Consider the following 14,908-nt stretch of genomic DNA (forward strand, 5'->3'; position numbering starts at 1 on the left):
TGCCCAATAAAAGTCACACAAATTCGGAAGCGCTAGCTCCCCCCCTGTCGCTGCTACGCTCCAGAAACACCCTCTTCACCCTCGGGTCTTATTCTCTCACAAAATCCCATGATGCTCCTGCTTACCTGTTTGAAAAAGGCCTTGGGAATCATAATGGGAAGGCACTGGAACACAAAGAGAAACCTCGGGAGGACCGTCATTTTGACCGACTGCACCCTACCCGCTAGTGAGAGTCGCAGCATATCCCATCTTTTAAAATCCTCCTCCATCTGCTCCACCAACCGTGTCAAATTGAGCTTGTGCAGGGCCCCCCAACTCCTAGCTACTTAGATCCCTAGGTACCGAAAGCTCCTTTCCGCCCTCTTCAGCGGTAGCTCGTCTAACCCCCTTCCCTGGTCCCCTGAATGCACCACAAAGAGCTCACTCTTCCCTACGTTGAGTTTATACCCCGACAAGTCCCCAAACTCCCTAAGGATCCGCATGACCACCGCCATCCCCTCCACTGGATCTGCCACATACAACATCAGGTCGTCGGCATACAACGACACCCAGTGTTCCTCTCCCCCCCCCCGGACCAATCCCCTCCATTTCCTGGACTCCCTCAGTGCCATGGCCAGCAGCTCAATTGCCAGTGCAAACAACAAGGGGGATAGCACCCCTGCCTCGACCCCGGTACAGCCGAAAGTACTCCGACCTCCGCCGGTTCGTAGCCACACTTGCCACCGTGGCTCTGTATAGCAGCCTGACCCAACTAATGAACCCCACCCCGAACCCAAACCTCCGCAACACTTCCCAAAGATAGTCTCACTCCACCCGATCAAAGGCCTTCTCCGCATCCATTGCTGCCACTACCTCCGCTTCCCCCTCCACCGAGGGCATCATAATCACATTGAGGAGCCTCCGCACATTTGTGTTTAGCTGCCTACCCTTCACAAATCCCGTCTGGTCCTCATGAATCACCCCCGGGACACAGTCCTCAATTCTCGTAGCCAGCACCTTCATCAGCAACTTAGCGTCAACATTGAGGAGCGAGATCGGTCTATACAACCCACATTGCAATGGATCCTTGTCCCGCTTCAAAATCAAAGAAATCAGCGCCCTGGACATTGTCTCCCTCGCCTTATTAAAAGTCCTCACTAGCAACGGGCCCAGCAGGTCCACGTATTTCCTGTAGAATTCACCAGGGAACCCATCCGGCTCCGGGGCCTTCCCCGCCTGCATGCTCCCCAATCCTTTAACCAGCTCCTCCAGCCCAATCGGTGCCCCCAAACCAGCCACCTCCTCTTCCTCCACCCTCGGGAACCTCAGCTGATCCAGGAATCGTCACATCCCCTCCTCCCCCGCTGGGGGCTCAGACCTGTACGGATCCCCATAGAAATCCCTAAATACCTCGTTTATTCTCACCGCACTCCACACCGTATTCCCCCCTCTATCCTTAACTCCACCAATCTCCCTCGCTGGCTCCCTCTTATGAAGCTGATGTGCCAGCATCCGACTCGCCTTCTCCCCATACTCATACGTCACCCCCTGCGCTGTGCCTCTGCTTTCCCCGTGGTCAACAGGTCGAATTCCGTCTGGAGGTTCCATCGCTCTCTAAGTAGCCCCTCCTCGGGGGCCTCTGCATACCTCTTGTCTACCCTTAGAATCTCCCCCACCAACCTCTCCCTCTCCCTCCCCTCTCTGTTCTCCCTGTGGGCCCTAATGGAGATTAGCTCTCCCCTGACCACCGCTTTCAACGACTCCCAGACTACCCCCACCTGAACCTCCCCGTTGTCGTTGGCCTCCAAATATCTTTCAATACACCCCCGCACCCGCCCGCCTCAAAGACCTTGTTAATCAGATCTGGAGCCACCACCAACTTCCCTGCCCTGTCCCTCACCTGAACAATTTCCCTTACCGCTGCCTCTCTCCCTCCGAAGCTGACCTGCTAACATAGCCTTATCTCCATGCTCGTAAACTGCCCCCCTTGCTCGCCTCAGTTGGCGCACCGCCTTCCTGGTAGATAGTCGGTCAAAGCTCGCCTGTAGTTCCTTCCTCTTTTCCAACTGCGCTGGGTCCCCATCTTCTGCATAACTCCTATCTACCTCCAACATCTCATCTATTACCCTCTGCCGCTCCAACCTCTCCTCTTTCTTCACCCTGGCCTTAAACGAAATCACCTCACCCCTCACCACCGCCTTTAGAGCCTCCCAGTAAACCACCTTCGGCACCTCATCCGTACAGTTGAAAGCAACAAATTCCTCCATTACTTTTTCAATTTTGTCACAGACCCCTCGGTCCCCCAACAGTCCCACATCTAATTTCCACCCCGGCCTCTGCGCTACCCCCTTCTCCAGTACCATATCCACCCAATATGGAGCATGATCTGATACTGCAATTGACGATTATTCCGATCCCTTCCCCACCACGAAAAAGTCGATCCACGAGTATACCTTATGGACTGCTGAGGAAAACGAGCACTCCCATTTCCTCGGGTGCAGAAACCTCCAAGGGTCCACCCTTCCCATTCCCTCCATTAGCCCAGCCAACGCCTTCGCCTCCCTGGATGGGACCAGCGAGCGCGGCCATGACCTGTCCAACCTTGGCTCCTGCATCAAGTTCCAGTCCCCCCCACTATCAGTTTGTGTGTGTCCAAGTCGGGGGTGGCCCCAAATACCTTCTTCGCGAATCCCACATCGTCCCAGATGGGACCATATACACTTACCAGCAATACAAACCTTCCCTCCAGCGCCCCTATCACAATCACATATCTACCTCCCTGATCTGCCACCACATTCTCCATCAGGAAACATACTCTTTGGCTGACCATTACTGCTACCCCTCGAGCCCTTCCATCAAATCCAGAGTGAAACACCTGACTAACCCAACCCTTTTTAAGTCTCACCTGATCCTTCACCCTCAAGTGAGTCTCCTGCAGCAATGCTACATCGGCTTTCAAACTTTTAAGATGTGAAAGCACCCTTGATCTCTTGACCGGCCCTCTTAAGCCCCTCACGTTCCACGTGACTATCCTAACTGGGGGTCTCTCACCCCCCCCCCACCCTTCTTATCCACCATCATCATACCACCGGGCCCTGCCCCATGAGCCTGACCCCTGCCCCTATCCATTATTAACATCGAACCCCTTCCCTCCACCCAGAGTCCCTCCCTACATTTCCTCTTGGAAAAACGTCTCCCAGCATCGATCCCTTCCCCCCCTTGCTCGGCTCGTTGGCCCATCGAAACCTGCTAACCAGGCTCCAATGTCCGCAGCCCTACTCTCATAGAATAGAATTTACAGTGCAGAAGGAGGCCATTTGGCCCATCGAGTCTGCACTGGCTCTTGGAAAGAGCACCCTACCCAAGGTCAACACCTCCACCCTATCCCCATAACCCAGTAACCCCGCCCAACACTAAGGGCAATTTTGGACACTAAGGGCAATTTATCATGGCCAATCCACCTAACCTGCAAATCTTTGGACTGTGGGAGGAAACCGGAGCACCCGGAGGAAACCCACACACACACGGGGAGGGTGTGCAGACTCCGCACAGACAGTATCCCAAGCAGGAATCCAACCTGGGACCCTGGAGCTGTGAGGCAATTGTGCTATCCACAATGCTACCGTGCTGCCCCAAAGGTGCTCTCACCTCACTTCCGTTCACTAGTCGACTTTAGTTAGCTAGCGCGAGTGGCTCCCCCCCACCCGAAGGTGTACTGTCCCCTCCCACCCAGTCCCAGAGAAAAAAACAACAATCCAACCCATACAATTCACTAAAATAAGATATAACCGTCGCAACACAGAATGCCAATCAACCCAACCAGTAACTTGAACTCTATAACAATGTGAAGTGAAGTAAATTACAATATACGTCAATGAAAAGAAAGTTATCGCATTTATACATTTTCCAGCTCCCCAATCACAGTCCACAGTCTCTCTTCCAGCTCCACTCCTCACTTCTACCAAGCCTTCTACCCTCACGAACGCCTCAGCCGCCTCCACTGTTTCGAAATAAAAGTCTTTGGCGTTATACGTCACCCTCAGCTTCGCCAGGTACACCATACCAAATCGCACCCCCTTGTTGTACAGTGCCGCCTTCACCCGCCCGAATGCCGTTCGTCTCTTCACCAATTCCACCGTAAAGTCCTGGTAAATCCGAACTCTAGCACCATCCCACTGCACCTCGCATTTCTGCTTCGCCCAGCTTAACACCTTCTCCTTCACGCAGTACTTATGGAAGCAGATAATTACTGCTCTTGGCGGCTCATTTACTTTGGCCTTCGGCCTTAGTGACTGATGAGCTCGGTCCAGCTCATACCGGGAGGGGTTCTCACCCTCCCTCATCAACTCTGCCAACCTCTTAGCGAAGTACTCTGTTGACCTTGAGCCCTCTGTCCCTTCGGGCAAGCCCACAATTCTCAGATCGTGCCGCCTCGAGCGGCTCTCCAAGTCCTCGAGCTTTGCTCTGAGTCCTCTGTTGACCTTCACCACCCTCCACAATTCGTACCCCATCGAGGTGAACTGGTCGCTGTGCTGTGACACGGCCTCCTCCACTTCTTCATCTTCTCGCCCTGCTCTCTCACCTTGGCCGATGTCTTTGCCACAGCTACCCTCACCGGGGCGATTGCCTCCTCCACCAATGATTTCAATGCGACTGCCATCAAAGCCTCCATGTGCCTCGCAAACTGCTTCTCCAGCTCCACAGCCATCACCTTGGTCATCTTTTCCATCGTAAGCAGTGCGGCCCCACCATGCGGTCCGGCATCCGCCATCTTGTCAGCACTTTTGCTGGTCCTCTCATTCAATGGCGAACCCACGTTTCCTCCCTTCGGCGACGCTGCTATTTGCATCCTTTAACGACTTCTTATTTTTCCTTTTTTTTTTCCTTCTTTCCACACCCCCCCCTTCTGAAGGGCAACTAGGGATGGGCAATAAATGCTGGCCTAACCAGCGACACCCACATCCCGTAAGTGAATGAAAGAAAAACGTCTGGGGCACTTACCAGCTGTCCTGGTTTTGGTGGTCTTGATCTGACTTGTTCAGGGACAGGATTCTTGAATTTTACATTGTTCTCCAAACCTAAAACTTTGGTAGTTAAAGATGCTGGTGAATAAGGTAGCACAGTGTTAGCACTGTTGCTTTACAGCAACAGGGACCCGGGTTTGATTCCCGGCTATGATTCCTCCCACAAGTCCCGAAAGACATGCTGCTAGGTGAATTGGACATTCTGAATTCTCCCTTCGTGTACCCGAACAGGCGCCGGAATGTGGCGACTAGGGGATTTTCACAGTATCTTCACTGCAGTGTTAATGTAAGCCTACTTGTGACACTAATAAAGATTATTGAAACAAATCCGAATTTTTTGTTTTGCTCATTATTCTCGATGTATAGTTACGGCGCTAGTATTGCTCATGACCATTAATCACAACCTGTAATGGGAAAAGTTTAATGTAGTAAGAGTGAGATTCACATGAAGTACATGCTGTTTAGAAGCCTTTAAAATATTATGGCTGACCCTCCGTACCATTGGACTTGGTGTCTCTTGGGTATTCTGCAACGTGACAGGAATGAGTGTCTGGTTTACAGAAAATGTGTACAATTTGAAGTACATACACTACAGATAAGCATACTTTATGGTGTAGTAACAATGTATTTTTACCATTCAAGCCACTGGCTGAATACGATGAAGTTTAAGCTCCTTGTTTGAGCAATGTGGGGAAATAACAAAGATGTTTTATGGATCACATAAGGTGTGCATTCATTGTAGGAATGATGAAAATGAATGAAACTGAAGAATGTTTGTGACAAATCACACAATTAAAATGAAGTGATCATAATTTTGGCCTTCGACCCCCGTTATGTGGAGCCCATACAGTCGACTTCCAGGTTGAGCGATAGTTATCTGTCGTATTCAGCATTTAACTTGCTTTGGCCTTGGCCTGAGGACAGAAAACAAAGTTATACTCTGCTGAGAGAGAACAGAGTGTTAACTTTTCAGCTGGGACATTTCTGGAACGTAAGCTTTGACTTCTCGACGCTGACTGAAGGACCATCGTGTCTCAGTATTTTCTGTTCTTATTATTGCGCCTGTCGCCACCACAGTGTGTCTTAACCTGTATACGGTGGACAGACGACTATGAGACTCAGTTTATAAAACAGGACAATATTTATTTACGCGCACACAATGGTTACGGCTATCAAGTCCAATCAGGGGCTGCCACATCAATTTTGGGGTAGGCACTCAGTGGCCATGCCTGGAAGTGTTGGAAACATGTAGGCCCTTCCAAATATGGAAGTTAGGTGCCACTGTGTCTGGTAAACAAGTGTGAACGACAGGACAGTTCTATTAGGCAGGATTCTTTGATCCTGAGGCTAAGCGTTGACTCCGTCGTAAACGCCGTCACTTTTCTCGACGGCGTCAACATGGCCTCAGGATCAGCAATTCTGACCCCTAAAGGGGGCCAGCACGGTACTGGAGCGACCCACGCCGCTCCAGCTGCTGATCCGGCGTCAGATGGGCGCCGGGGGTCCGCCCATGCACAGTGGGACCGGCGCGATTTCCGCGCATGCGTGGCGTCTCCCTTTCCTGCGCCGGCCCCAACATGGCATAGGGCTACAGGGGCCGGCGCGGAACAAAGCAGGCCCCCACCCCGAGAGGCCAGCCCGCCGATCGGTGCGCCCCGATCATGGGCCAGGCCACAGCAGAGGCACCCCAGGGGTCGGAACCCCCTTCCCCTATCACAGGCCGCCCCCGGATCCTTCCGCACCGAGGTCCCGCCGGGTAAGACCAGGTTAGAACAGGGGCAAGCGGGACTCTGGTTTTTTGGTACAGACGCTCGGCCCATCCCGGGCAGAGAATCACCGGTGCGGCCCTGTAGAGCGGCACCCGACTGGCGCCAATGGTGCCGATTCTCCCCTCTCCAGAGAATCGCGTGATGGTGTCGGGGCGGCGTGGCGCGATTCGCGCCGGTCACAGCGAGTCTCCAGCCCGGCCGCTGCCCATTGTTCCTGGGATGGCCTTTTGCTTATGTATTTCGCATCAACCTGTGAAATCATTTGAAATCTGCAAAGCCAGGACTGCAACTTTGTTTGATCTGTTCTGCAGCTTGCTTGTCCATACCCTTGACCACTTTCCCCAGCATCCCTTGCTGGACGCCATTTTAGATGGTCACATTATCAAGTGATTAAATGGGGCTGTGTTGTAGACACAGTGAGTTCGGTTGTCATTCGGCTCCCTCGGACTTTAGCGACCCTGACCCCAGTCAGGATGTGGAAAAGCGAATGGAATTGCCTTTCCTCTTTTATTAGCAATTTAAAACCCTGACACAGGCCACAAATGATAGGTTTGCTCGCGAATCATGAGGATTTCAAGCCTCATGAATGAAACAACTTATACTTGTCCAAGAAAAGAAAGACTTGAATTTATGTACTGTCTTTCACATGTTCAGAACATTCCAAAGTACTTTATGGCCAATGGGCTGCTTTATTTTTTTCAATTTCTTTCAATTAAGGGGTAGTTTAGCATGGCCAATCCACCGACCCTGCACATCTTTGGTTTGCGAGGGTGAGACCCACGCAGACACAGAGAGAATGTGCAAACTCCACACGGACTGTGAACCGGGGCTGGGATCGAAACTGGGTCCACAGCGCCGTGTTGCAGCAGTGCTAACCATTGCGCCACCGTGCTGCCCAATGAGCTGCCTCTGAGCTCTAATCTCTCGTTGCAATGCAGAAAAAAATTGCAGTTAATTCACACGCAAATAAGCCATGGTTGGCGCCACGGCTGGGATTTTCCAGCCCCTCCCTCCCCATGGCCTCTCCAGTCCCGCCAAAGTGCATGGGCTTTTGCATGGCTCGCCTGCCCTGTCGCTGGGGAACCTGCCATGGGAAGGACGGACTTCAGCAAGCCTGGAAAATCCTGCCGGGGGAAGGGTTGGAAAATCCCACCCCACAAATGGATACTTTGCAGTAAAAGTCTTGGGACTTCATAAGGTTGTGAAAGGTGGAATATGATTGCAAGTCTTCCTTTTTCCAATGAAAAGATTCCTTCCAAGAGTGTTTCTGGCAAAAATGTAAAGCATTGTTGCCACATTTAGAATGTACCTCGTTTTAGGGTGTAGTGTCTGAAAATGTAACCTGAACCAAAGACTTGCTTTACATGACCCAGCTGTACCTGATGCTGACACTGGGGAGAAAGCGGAGACTGTCCCATTCACACCGCGCTGACATTCAGCAGCACAAAGCTTTTGTAAAACTGTTTCTCGAGTTGCGTTACTTTAACTGGGGGCCGCCCATCCTTTGCCAAGCCCTGGACTAACAACAGGGAATGTTTTCCTTCCCTGCAGATGATCTCACCTATCGCTGGCTGCTGAACGAGTTCCCCAAATTCATCATGTCCGGCAAGCGGCGTTTTGTTTCCCAATCCACTGGGAATCTGTACATTGCGAAAGTGGAAGAGGCCGACACGGGCAACTATTCCTGCATCGTTACAAGTCCGTCCATTTCCAAAAGTGTTTTCAGCAAGTACATCCCTCTCATCCCTCAGACTGATGGTGAGACTCGTGATATTCTGCAAACACTGAAACTCTCAATCGCTTTGCTTTTCAAGGGTGTAGAAAGAAAAGGTTTAAGTGTCTGGATGGGATTTATTTCAGGCCATCAAGGGAAAAAAATGTGGAGCCAAATTTGGAAGCCACCCCTTAAGACATATTGTTTAGAACAGAGCCTCTGAGTTTTGTTATACGCCACAGAGATTCACAGTGACGATGCAGAATTCTGCGTGTTGCGGGAATTTGCGTGCATGCGTAACTATAATACATTAATTATATTAAATAGGCATGTCATTATAAGATAGTCACCAAGAAAACTAATGAAGAATTCAGAAGAAACTCCTTTACCCAAAGAGTGGTGAGAATGTGGAACCCTCTATCTATCACAGTGAATGGTTGAAGTGAATAGTACAGATGCACTAAAGGGGAAATTGGGCGAACAATGAAGGAGAAGGGAATAGAGGGTTACGATGGCAGATTTAGACAAGGAAAGATGGGAGGAAGCTTGGTTGCCCATTGTTGTGTCTAAGTGACCTCTTCCTGTATCATAAACCTTATGTAATATGAATACCGCGTATAAATAAAGTTAACAACCAGGTTTGCTTATTTTTCTCTGTGCCGGGTCCTTGGAGAGAACTTTCCGGGAGCCAACTCGAGACACTTCTGTTCAACTTAAAATCCTATGGCAAATTGGAACTACAGACAGACCTGGCTCCTCCCTTTAATTACATAATCTCTTAAGCATAAGCCATTCTCATGTCTCCTTCCACAGAATGTCCCATGATCTGGTTAGCCAGGAGCTGGACAGAATAGATGGGGAGAAACTGTTCCTGCTTGTAAAGGGATCCAGAACGAGAAGGCACAGGTTCAAAGTGATTTGCGAAAGAAGCAATATGTGATGTGAGAAAAAACTTTTTTACACAAGTAGTTCAGGTCTGGAATGCACCGCCTGGAAGTGTGGTGGAGGCAGGTTCAATCGCGACATTCAAGAGGGCATGAGATGATTATTTGAATCGAAACTATGTGCAGGGGTACGGGGAAAAGGCAGGGGAATGGTGCTAAGCCACGATACTCGTTTGGAGAGCCGGTGCTCACAATGGGTCAAATGGCTTCCTTCTGCGCCGTAACAATTCTGTGTCTTTAATCTTACTCCTGTGGCTAAATTATCACAAACCACTCAAGAAAAATTTCTTGCACTGTCTAATTTAAATCTCAGGTGTGGTGAAAAGGTACCCTGCTGACATCAGAGTGAAGTTCACCGACACCCAGGTCCTGATGGGTCAGAATCTAACTCTTGAATGCTTTGCACTTGGAAAGTAAGTATGAGGAATAAGATAACTACAGTTTTAAGAGCAGCATATCCACTCTCGCTATTAACCATTCTTCCCTCACTTGCAGATGAAGCATCAGACTTAAATAGGAATAGAAGTAGACCATTCAATCCCTTGAACCTAACTCAGCCATTTAATTAGATCATGGCTGATTTGGACCCACGCCAACAGTTACCTGCTTATTTCGTATCTAAGTAACTTGCTAAATCAAATTTATCTCAGTCTTAAAGTTCTAGTCGACCCAACCTTCGGCGAAGAGAATTCCAAATATCTACAAGTCTTTCTGTGGGAATGTTCACTGATGTCCTTTGGGGAAGGAAATCTGTCGTCCTTACCTGGTCTGGCCTAAATGTGACTCCAGGCCCACTGCAATGTGATTGGCTTCTAAGTGCCCTCAGAAAGGCCTATGATACCACTCAGTTGTGTCAAAGTACTATGAAGTCCAAAAGGAATGAATCCAGACAGCCCACCTGGCATTGACCCAGGCACCAGATTGGCAATGGCATCATCCAACCTTGCCGCCCCAGTAAAATCCTCCTTACTAAGATTGTACCAAAATTGGGAGAGCTGTCTCACAGACATAGTCATCATATTTGCGGACAATGTTCCAGCCACCGCCATTACCATCCCTGGGTATGTCATGTCCCAGCAGAGGTAGAGGCACAGTGCTATGTATTCAGGAGGGAGTTGCCCTGTGAATCCTCAACTTTTACTGCAGATCCAGTGAAGTTTCATGGTATCAGGTCAAACATGGGCAAGTAAACACCCTGCCAATTGCCCCGTCCCTGTCTCCCCCCCCCCACCCCCCCATCTCCTCCTTCAGCTGATATATCACTACTCCTCCATGTTGAACACCAATTGGAAGAAGCATTGAATGTGGCAAGGACACAGAATGTACTCCGGGTAGGGGCTTCATTATCCATCACAAAGAGTAGCTCCATTACTGACTGAGCTGGCTGGGTCCTAGATTTGGTCTGTGGCAGGTGGTGAGAGAACCAACAAGAGGAAGACACAACTTGACCTCATTCTCACCAATCTGCCTGTTTCAGATGTATGGGTAGGAGAGACCACTGCCTTGCCCTTGTGGAGACAAAGTCCACCTTCATATTCAGGGCACCCCACATTCCCTGGTGTGACACTACCATTGTGCTAAATAGGAAGAATTTTGAACAAATCTAGCCGCTCAAAACTTTGTAACTATGAGATGCTGTGGTCCACCAGCAGCAGCAGAATTGTACTCAACCACAATCTATAACCTCGTGGCCTGGCATATCCCCCACTCTACCATTACCACCAAGCCAGGGAATCAACCCTGGTTCAATGAAGAGTGCAGGAGAGCATACCAGGAGCAGCACCAGCCATACCAAAAAATGAGGTGTCAGCCTTGTGAAGCTACAACACAGGATTACTTGTGTGCCAAACAGCATAAGCAGCAAGTGATAGAGCTAGGAAACTCCACAACTAAGCTCTGCAGTCCTACCACATCTCGTAATGAATGGTGATGGCTTGTGGCAGTGCATGCGTGTGCGTGTGTGAGAGCGAGAGAGTGCACACGATGCTGCTACCATTGCTAATTGCTGTAAATTTACAGAAGTGGAATGAGCCATCACTGTATGGAATCAATGTGTAATCCTGTCTGGATATGTTAAAGTGTGTGAGACGGGGGTTTCTGTGGTGAGGGAGAGAGAGCTGTTTGCGAGGTGCTTGCACTCAGCCCCTATATTGTACCATAAGATTTGGAAATTTGTTAAACGTTTATTCTTTGAAGAAACTGTTTTCTCCTCACCCTGCAAAGAAAATAAATTGTAGTTTTTATTTAGAATTTATTTCTATATTAAAATTGTAGGCGCAGAGATTTAAAAGATTTCTACAATTTGATGTCTGTGAATGTAAAGAGTGAATATAATGAAAATGCATTAACATTTTCACAGGTATTTGTTTAAAAAAAAAGAATGGTGATGGACAATTAAACAACAGGAGGAGGCTCCACAAATATCTCCATCCTCAATGATGAGGTTTCACAACACATTAGATACGGCTGAATTATTTGCAACTTTCAGCCAGAAGTGCCGAGTGGATGATCCATCTTGGCCTCTTCTGGAGATACCCAACATTACGGGTGCCAGTCTTCAGCCAATTTGATTCACTCCAAGTGATATCATGACATGACTGACTGCACACTGCAAAGGCTATGAGCCGCGACAACATTCCGACTTGTGCTCCAGGCCTTGCTGTGCTCCGAGCCAAACTGGTCCAGTGCAGCTACAATGGACATGTATCCAACAATGCGGAAAATTGCCCAGGTATACCCTGTCCACAAAACGCAGGAAAAATCCAATCTGGTTCAAATGCCACCCCATTCTCTATCATCAGCAAAGTGATGGCAGGTGTCGCTAACAGCACTATCAAGATGCACTTAACCTGCTCACTGATGCTCAGTTTGGGTTCTGTCCAGGACATTCGGTTCCTGACATCATTACAATCATGGTCAAGAGCTGAACCTGAGGCAAGTCAAACACAGGACTAGTGAGACTAATGATACAGGCCTAGTTTCTACCCTGGCTGAGATTATCTCACTGGATGCCGATTTGGAAATTTACCCAGTCACATGGCTTCAGTTCGCCACTTCCCAATTAGATATTTTCTTTCAACGTCAGTCGCTCTGGGAACACTCGCACTTACGCCAAGATGTGTTTTGGGAATGTATTTTTGCAGTCTCCACTTCACCCTGGGCAATGGGCTGGGTAAAGAGTCCATCCCTCCCTGGGGCTGCCTTAGTTTCAACAATTGAACAACAAATCATGCATTTAAATTTGAGGTTACATCTCCAATAGTTAGCTTAGATTGACACGGCCCACGTTTGGCCTTGCTTTTCTGGGTTTGATTTTTGATCTATGACTGCCTTGCACAAGTCTGTTCTCACACTTTCCCCCTCTCCTCCTCTCTCTCTTTCTATTTCTCTCTCTCTCTCACTCCCCTTCCCTCCAACCTCTCCCTGTCTTCCTTCAGCCCAATTCCTCAAATCCAGTGGTGGAAGGTGGAGGGAAGTTTGCCAAGCAACTCTGAGCTGCTCAACTTCAACTCGGTCCTCAGACTGACAAACATCCAGCCCGAGGACGAGGGCGTTTATGTGTGCGAAGCAAGGAATTCCAAAGCAAGGGACCGTGTCGAGGGGCGGCTCACCGTACACGGTAAAGAAACCCATCTTCTGGTTGCCCGAGCTTGAGTCTGAGAGGCTGTTCTTCTGAATAAGTTATGCTAATCTTTTACAAATCACAGACTGGGCTTTAACCGGTACATGGGGAATATTTCTCGACACCACAGTTTTGAATGGATGCCTAGGCCTTTGAAAGTGTGAAAATGGATGCCTAGGCCTAGAGGAGGTACAGAGGAGATTTACTAACGGTACCAGGGATGAATTTGAGTGAAAGAACGAGACAGGCTGCTGCTGTTCTCTGCCAAGCAGAACAGGCTTAGAGGAGGTTTACTTCAGGTGCTCAAAATTATGATCAGTTTGAAGAGTAGGAAGAAACTATTCCACTGGCAGTGGGGTCGGTAACCAAGGATTCAATTATATGGTTTTTAAAAAAATTCCAATTAAGGGGCAATTTAGCATGGCCAATTCACCTACCCTGCACATCTTGGGTTATGGGGGTGAAACATACGCAGACAGGGGAAGAATGTGTAAACTCTACACAGACAGTGACCCGGGACCTGGATCAAACCCGGGTCCTGAGTGCTGTGAGGCAGCAGTGCTAACCACTGTGCCATTGTACCGCCCTTTCAGTGATATGGTTAAGCTGTGAGGACCTTGGTTTGCAGATTGTTGCTGGGCGAACATAATGAGGGCCTCAACCAGTTACGATGCACATCATGAGCCTTGAATCAGTTAGCAGCAGCCGACCATTCATCCCACACCTTCCGTTCCATTCCATTACATTTCTGAAGAGACGTAATTGTGATTTGTTTTGTTCTGCCGTTTATAGTTTAAAGAAGATGAGATCGTAACCCGGCCCACTGGACAATAGGTGGGCTGTTAAACTCACCAATTGGACTCGGCTGTTGATGCCATGCACTGATGCCAAGCGGCCTGATATTAAACTGTTCAGCAGAGCTGGCCTGAGACACTGTCAGAAACTGTTGGAGTCCTTTAAATATGCAAATTAGACTCTGATGTCATCAGGGTCCAGAAGAAGCCCAGAAAGGAAATGCTTTTGAAATGGATTGTGGGGCCAGGAGGAACAAGGGCTTTGACATGCCCAACGAGGAAGCTAACCCCCCTCTCCTCCTCGTCATTGGTGGTACCATTCACTCCCTCCGCCACCAACGCACAGTAGTATCTACAAGATGCACAGCAGGAACTCATCAAGCCTCCTTAGGCAGCACCTTCCAAACCCACGACCACTATCATCTAGAAATACAAGTGCTGCAGATTTGCGGCACGGTAACAACAGTGGTTAGCACTGTTACTTCACAGCGGCAGGGCCCCAGGTTCGATTCCCAGCTTGGGTCACTGTCCGTGCGGAGTCTGTACGTTCTCCCATGTCTGGGTGATATTGAGGTTTCCTCCGGGTGTTCCGGTTTCCTCCCAGAAGTCCAAAAAGACGTGCTGTTAGGTGAATTGGACATTCTGAATTCTCTCTCTGTGTACCGAACAGGCGCTAGAGTGTGGCGACGAGGGACTTTTGGCAGCAACTTCATTGCGGTGTTAATGTAAGCCTACTTGTGATAATAAAGAATATTATATTATTTTTAAAATTATTATTATTATATTTATTACAGCACCTGTAAGTTCTTATCTAAGTCACTCACCACCCTGACTTGGAAATTTATTGCCTGTTCCTTCACTGTCACTGGGTCAAAATCTTCAAACACCCTTCCTAACAGCACAGTGGGTGTACCTACACCAAATGGACTGCAGCGGTTAAAAAGGCAGCTCACTACCATCTTCTGAAGGGCAATTGGGGATGGGCAATAAATGCCAGCCTAGCGTTTATCCTGTAAAAAGAAACTTTTTAAAACCTCATCGTGATCTACCTGACAGCCTTTT

At 49.0% G+C, this 14,908-nt stretch overlaps 1 protein-coding gene across 11 annotated transcripts in view; it reads left to right on the top strand.

Moving 5' to 3' along the window:
- The window catches only part of LOC140396152 (contactin-1-like), a 1,065,645-nt gene that overhangs the window by 516,433 nt on the left and 534,304 nt on the right, over positions 1-14,908 (top strand). For all 11 annotated transcript variants that reach the window (XM_072484363.1, XM_072484362.1, XM_072484364.1 and 8 more), the window contains 3 exons: positions 8,324-8,530; positions 9,744-9,843; positions 12,868-13,049. In XM_072484363.1, coding sequence (XP_072340464.1) covers positions 8,324-8,530; positions 9,744-9,843; positions 12,868-13,049 — 489 coding nt within the window. The remainder of the gene's footprint in view (positions 1-8,323; positions 8,531-9,743; positions 9,844-12,867; positions 13,050-14,908) is intronic.

This window comes from Scyliorhinus torazame, chromosome 19, assembly GCF_047496885.1.
Source record: "Scyliorhinus torazame isolate Kashiwa2021f chromosome 19, sScyTor2.1, whole genome shotgun sequence".
Taxonomy (NCBI): Eukaryota; Metazoa; Chordata; class Chondrichthyes; order Carcharhiniformes; family Scyliorhinidae; genus Scyliorhinus; species Scyliorhinus torazame.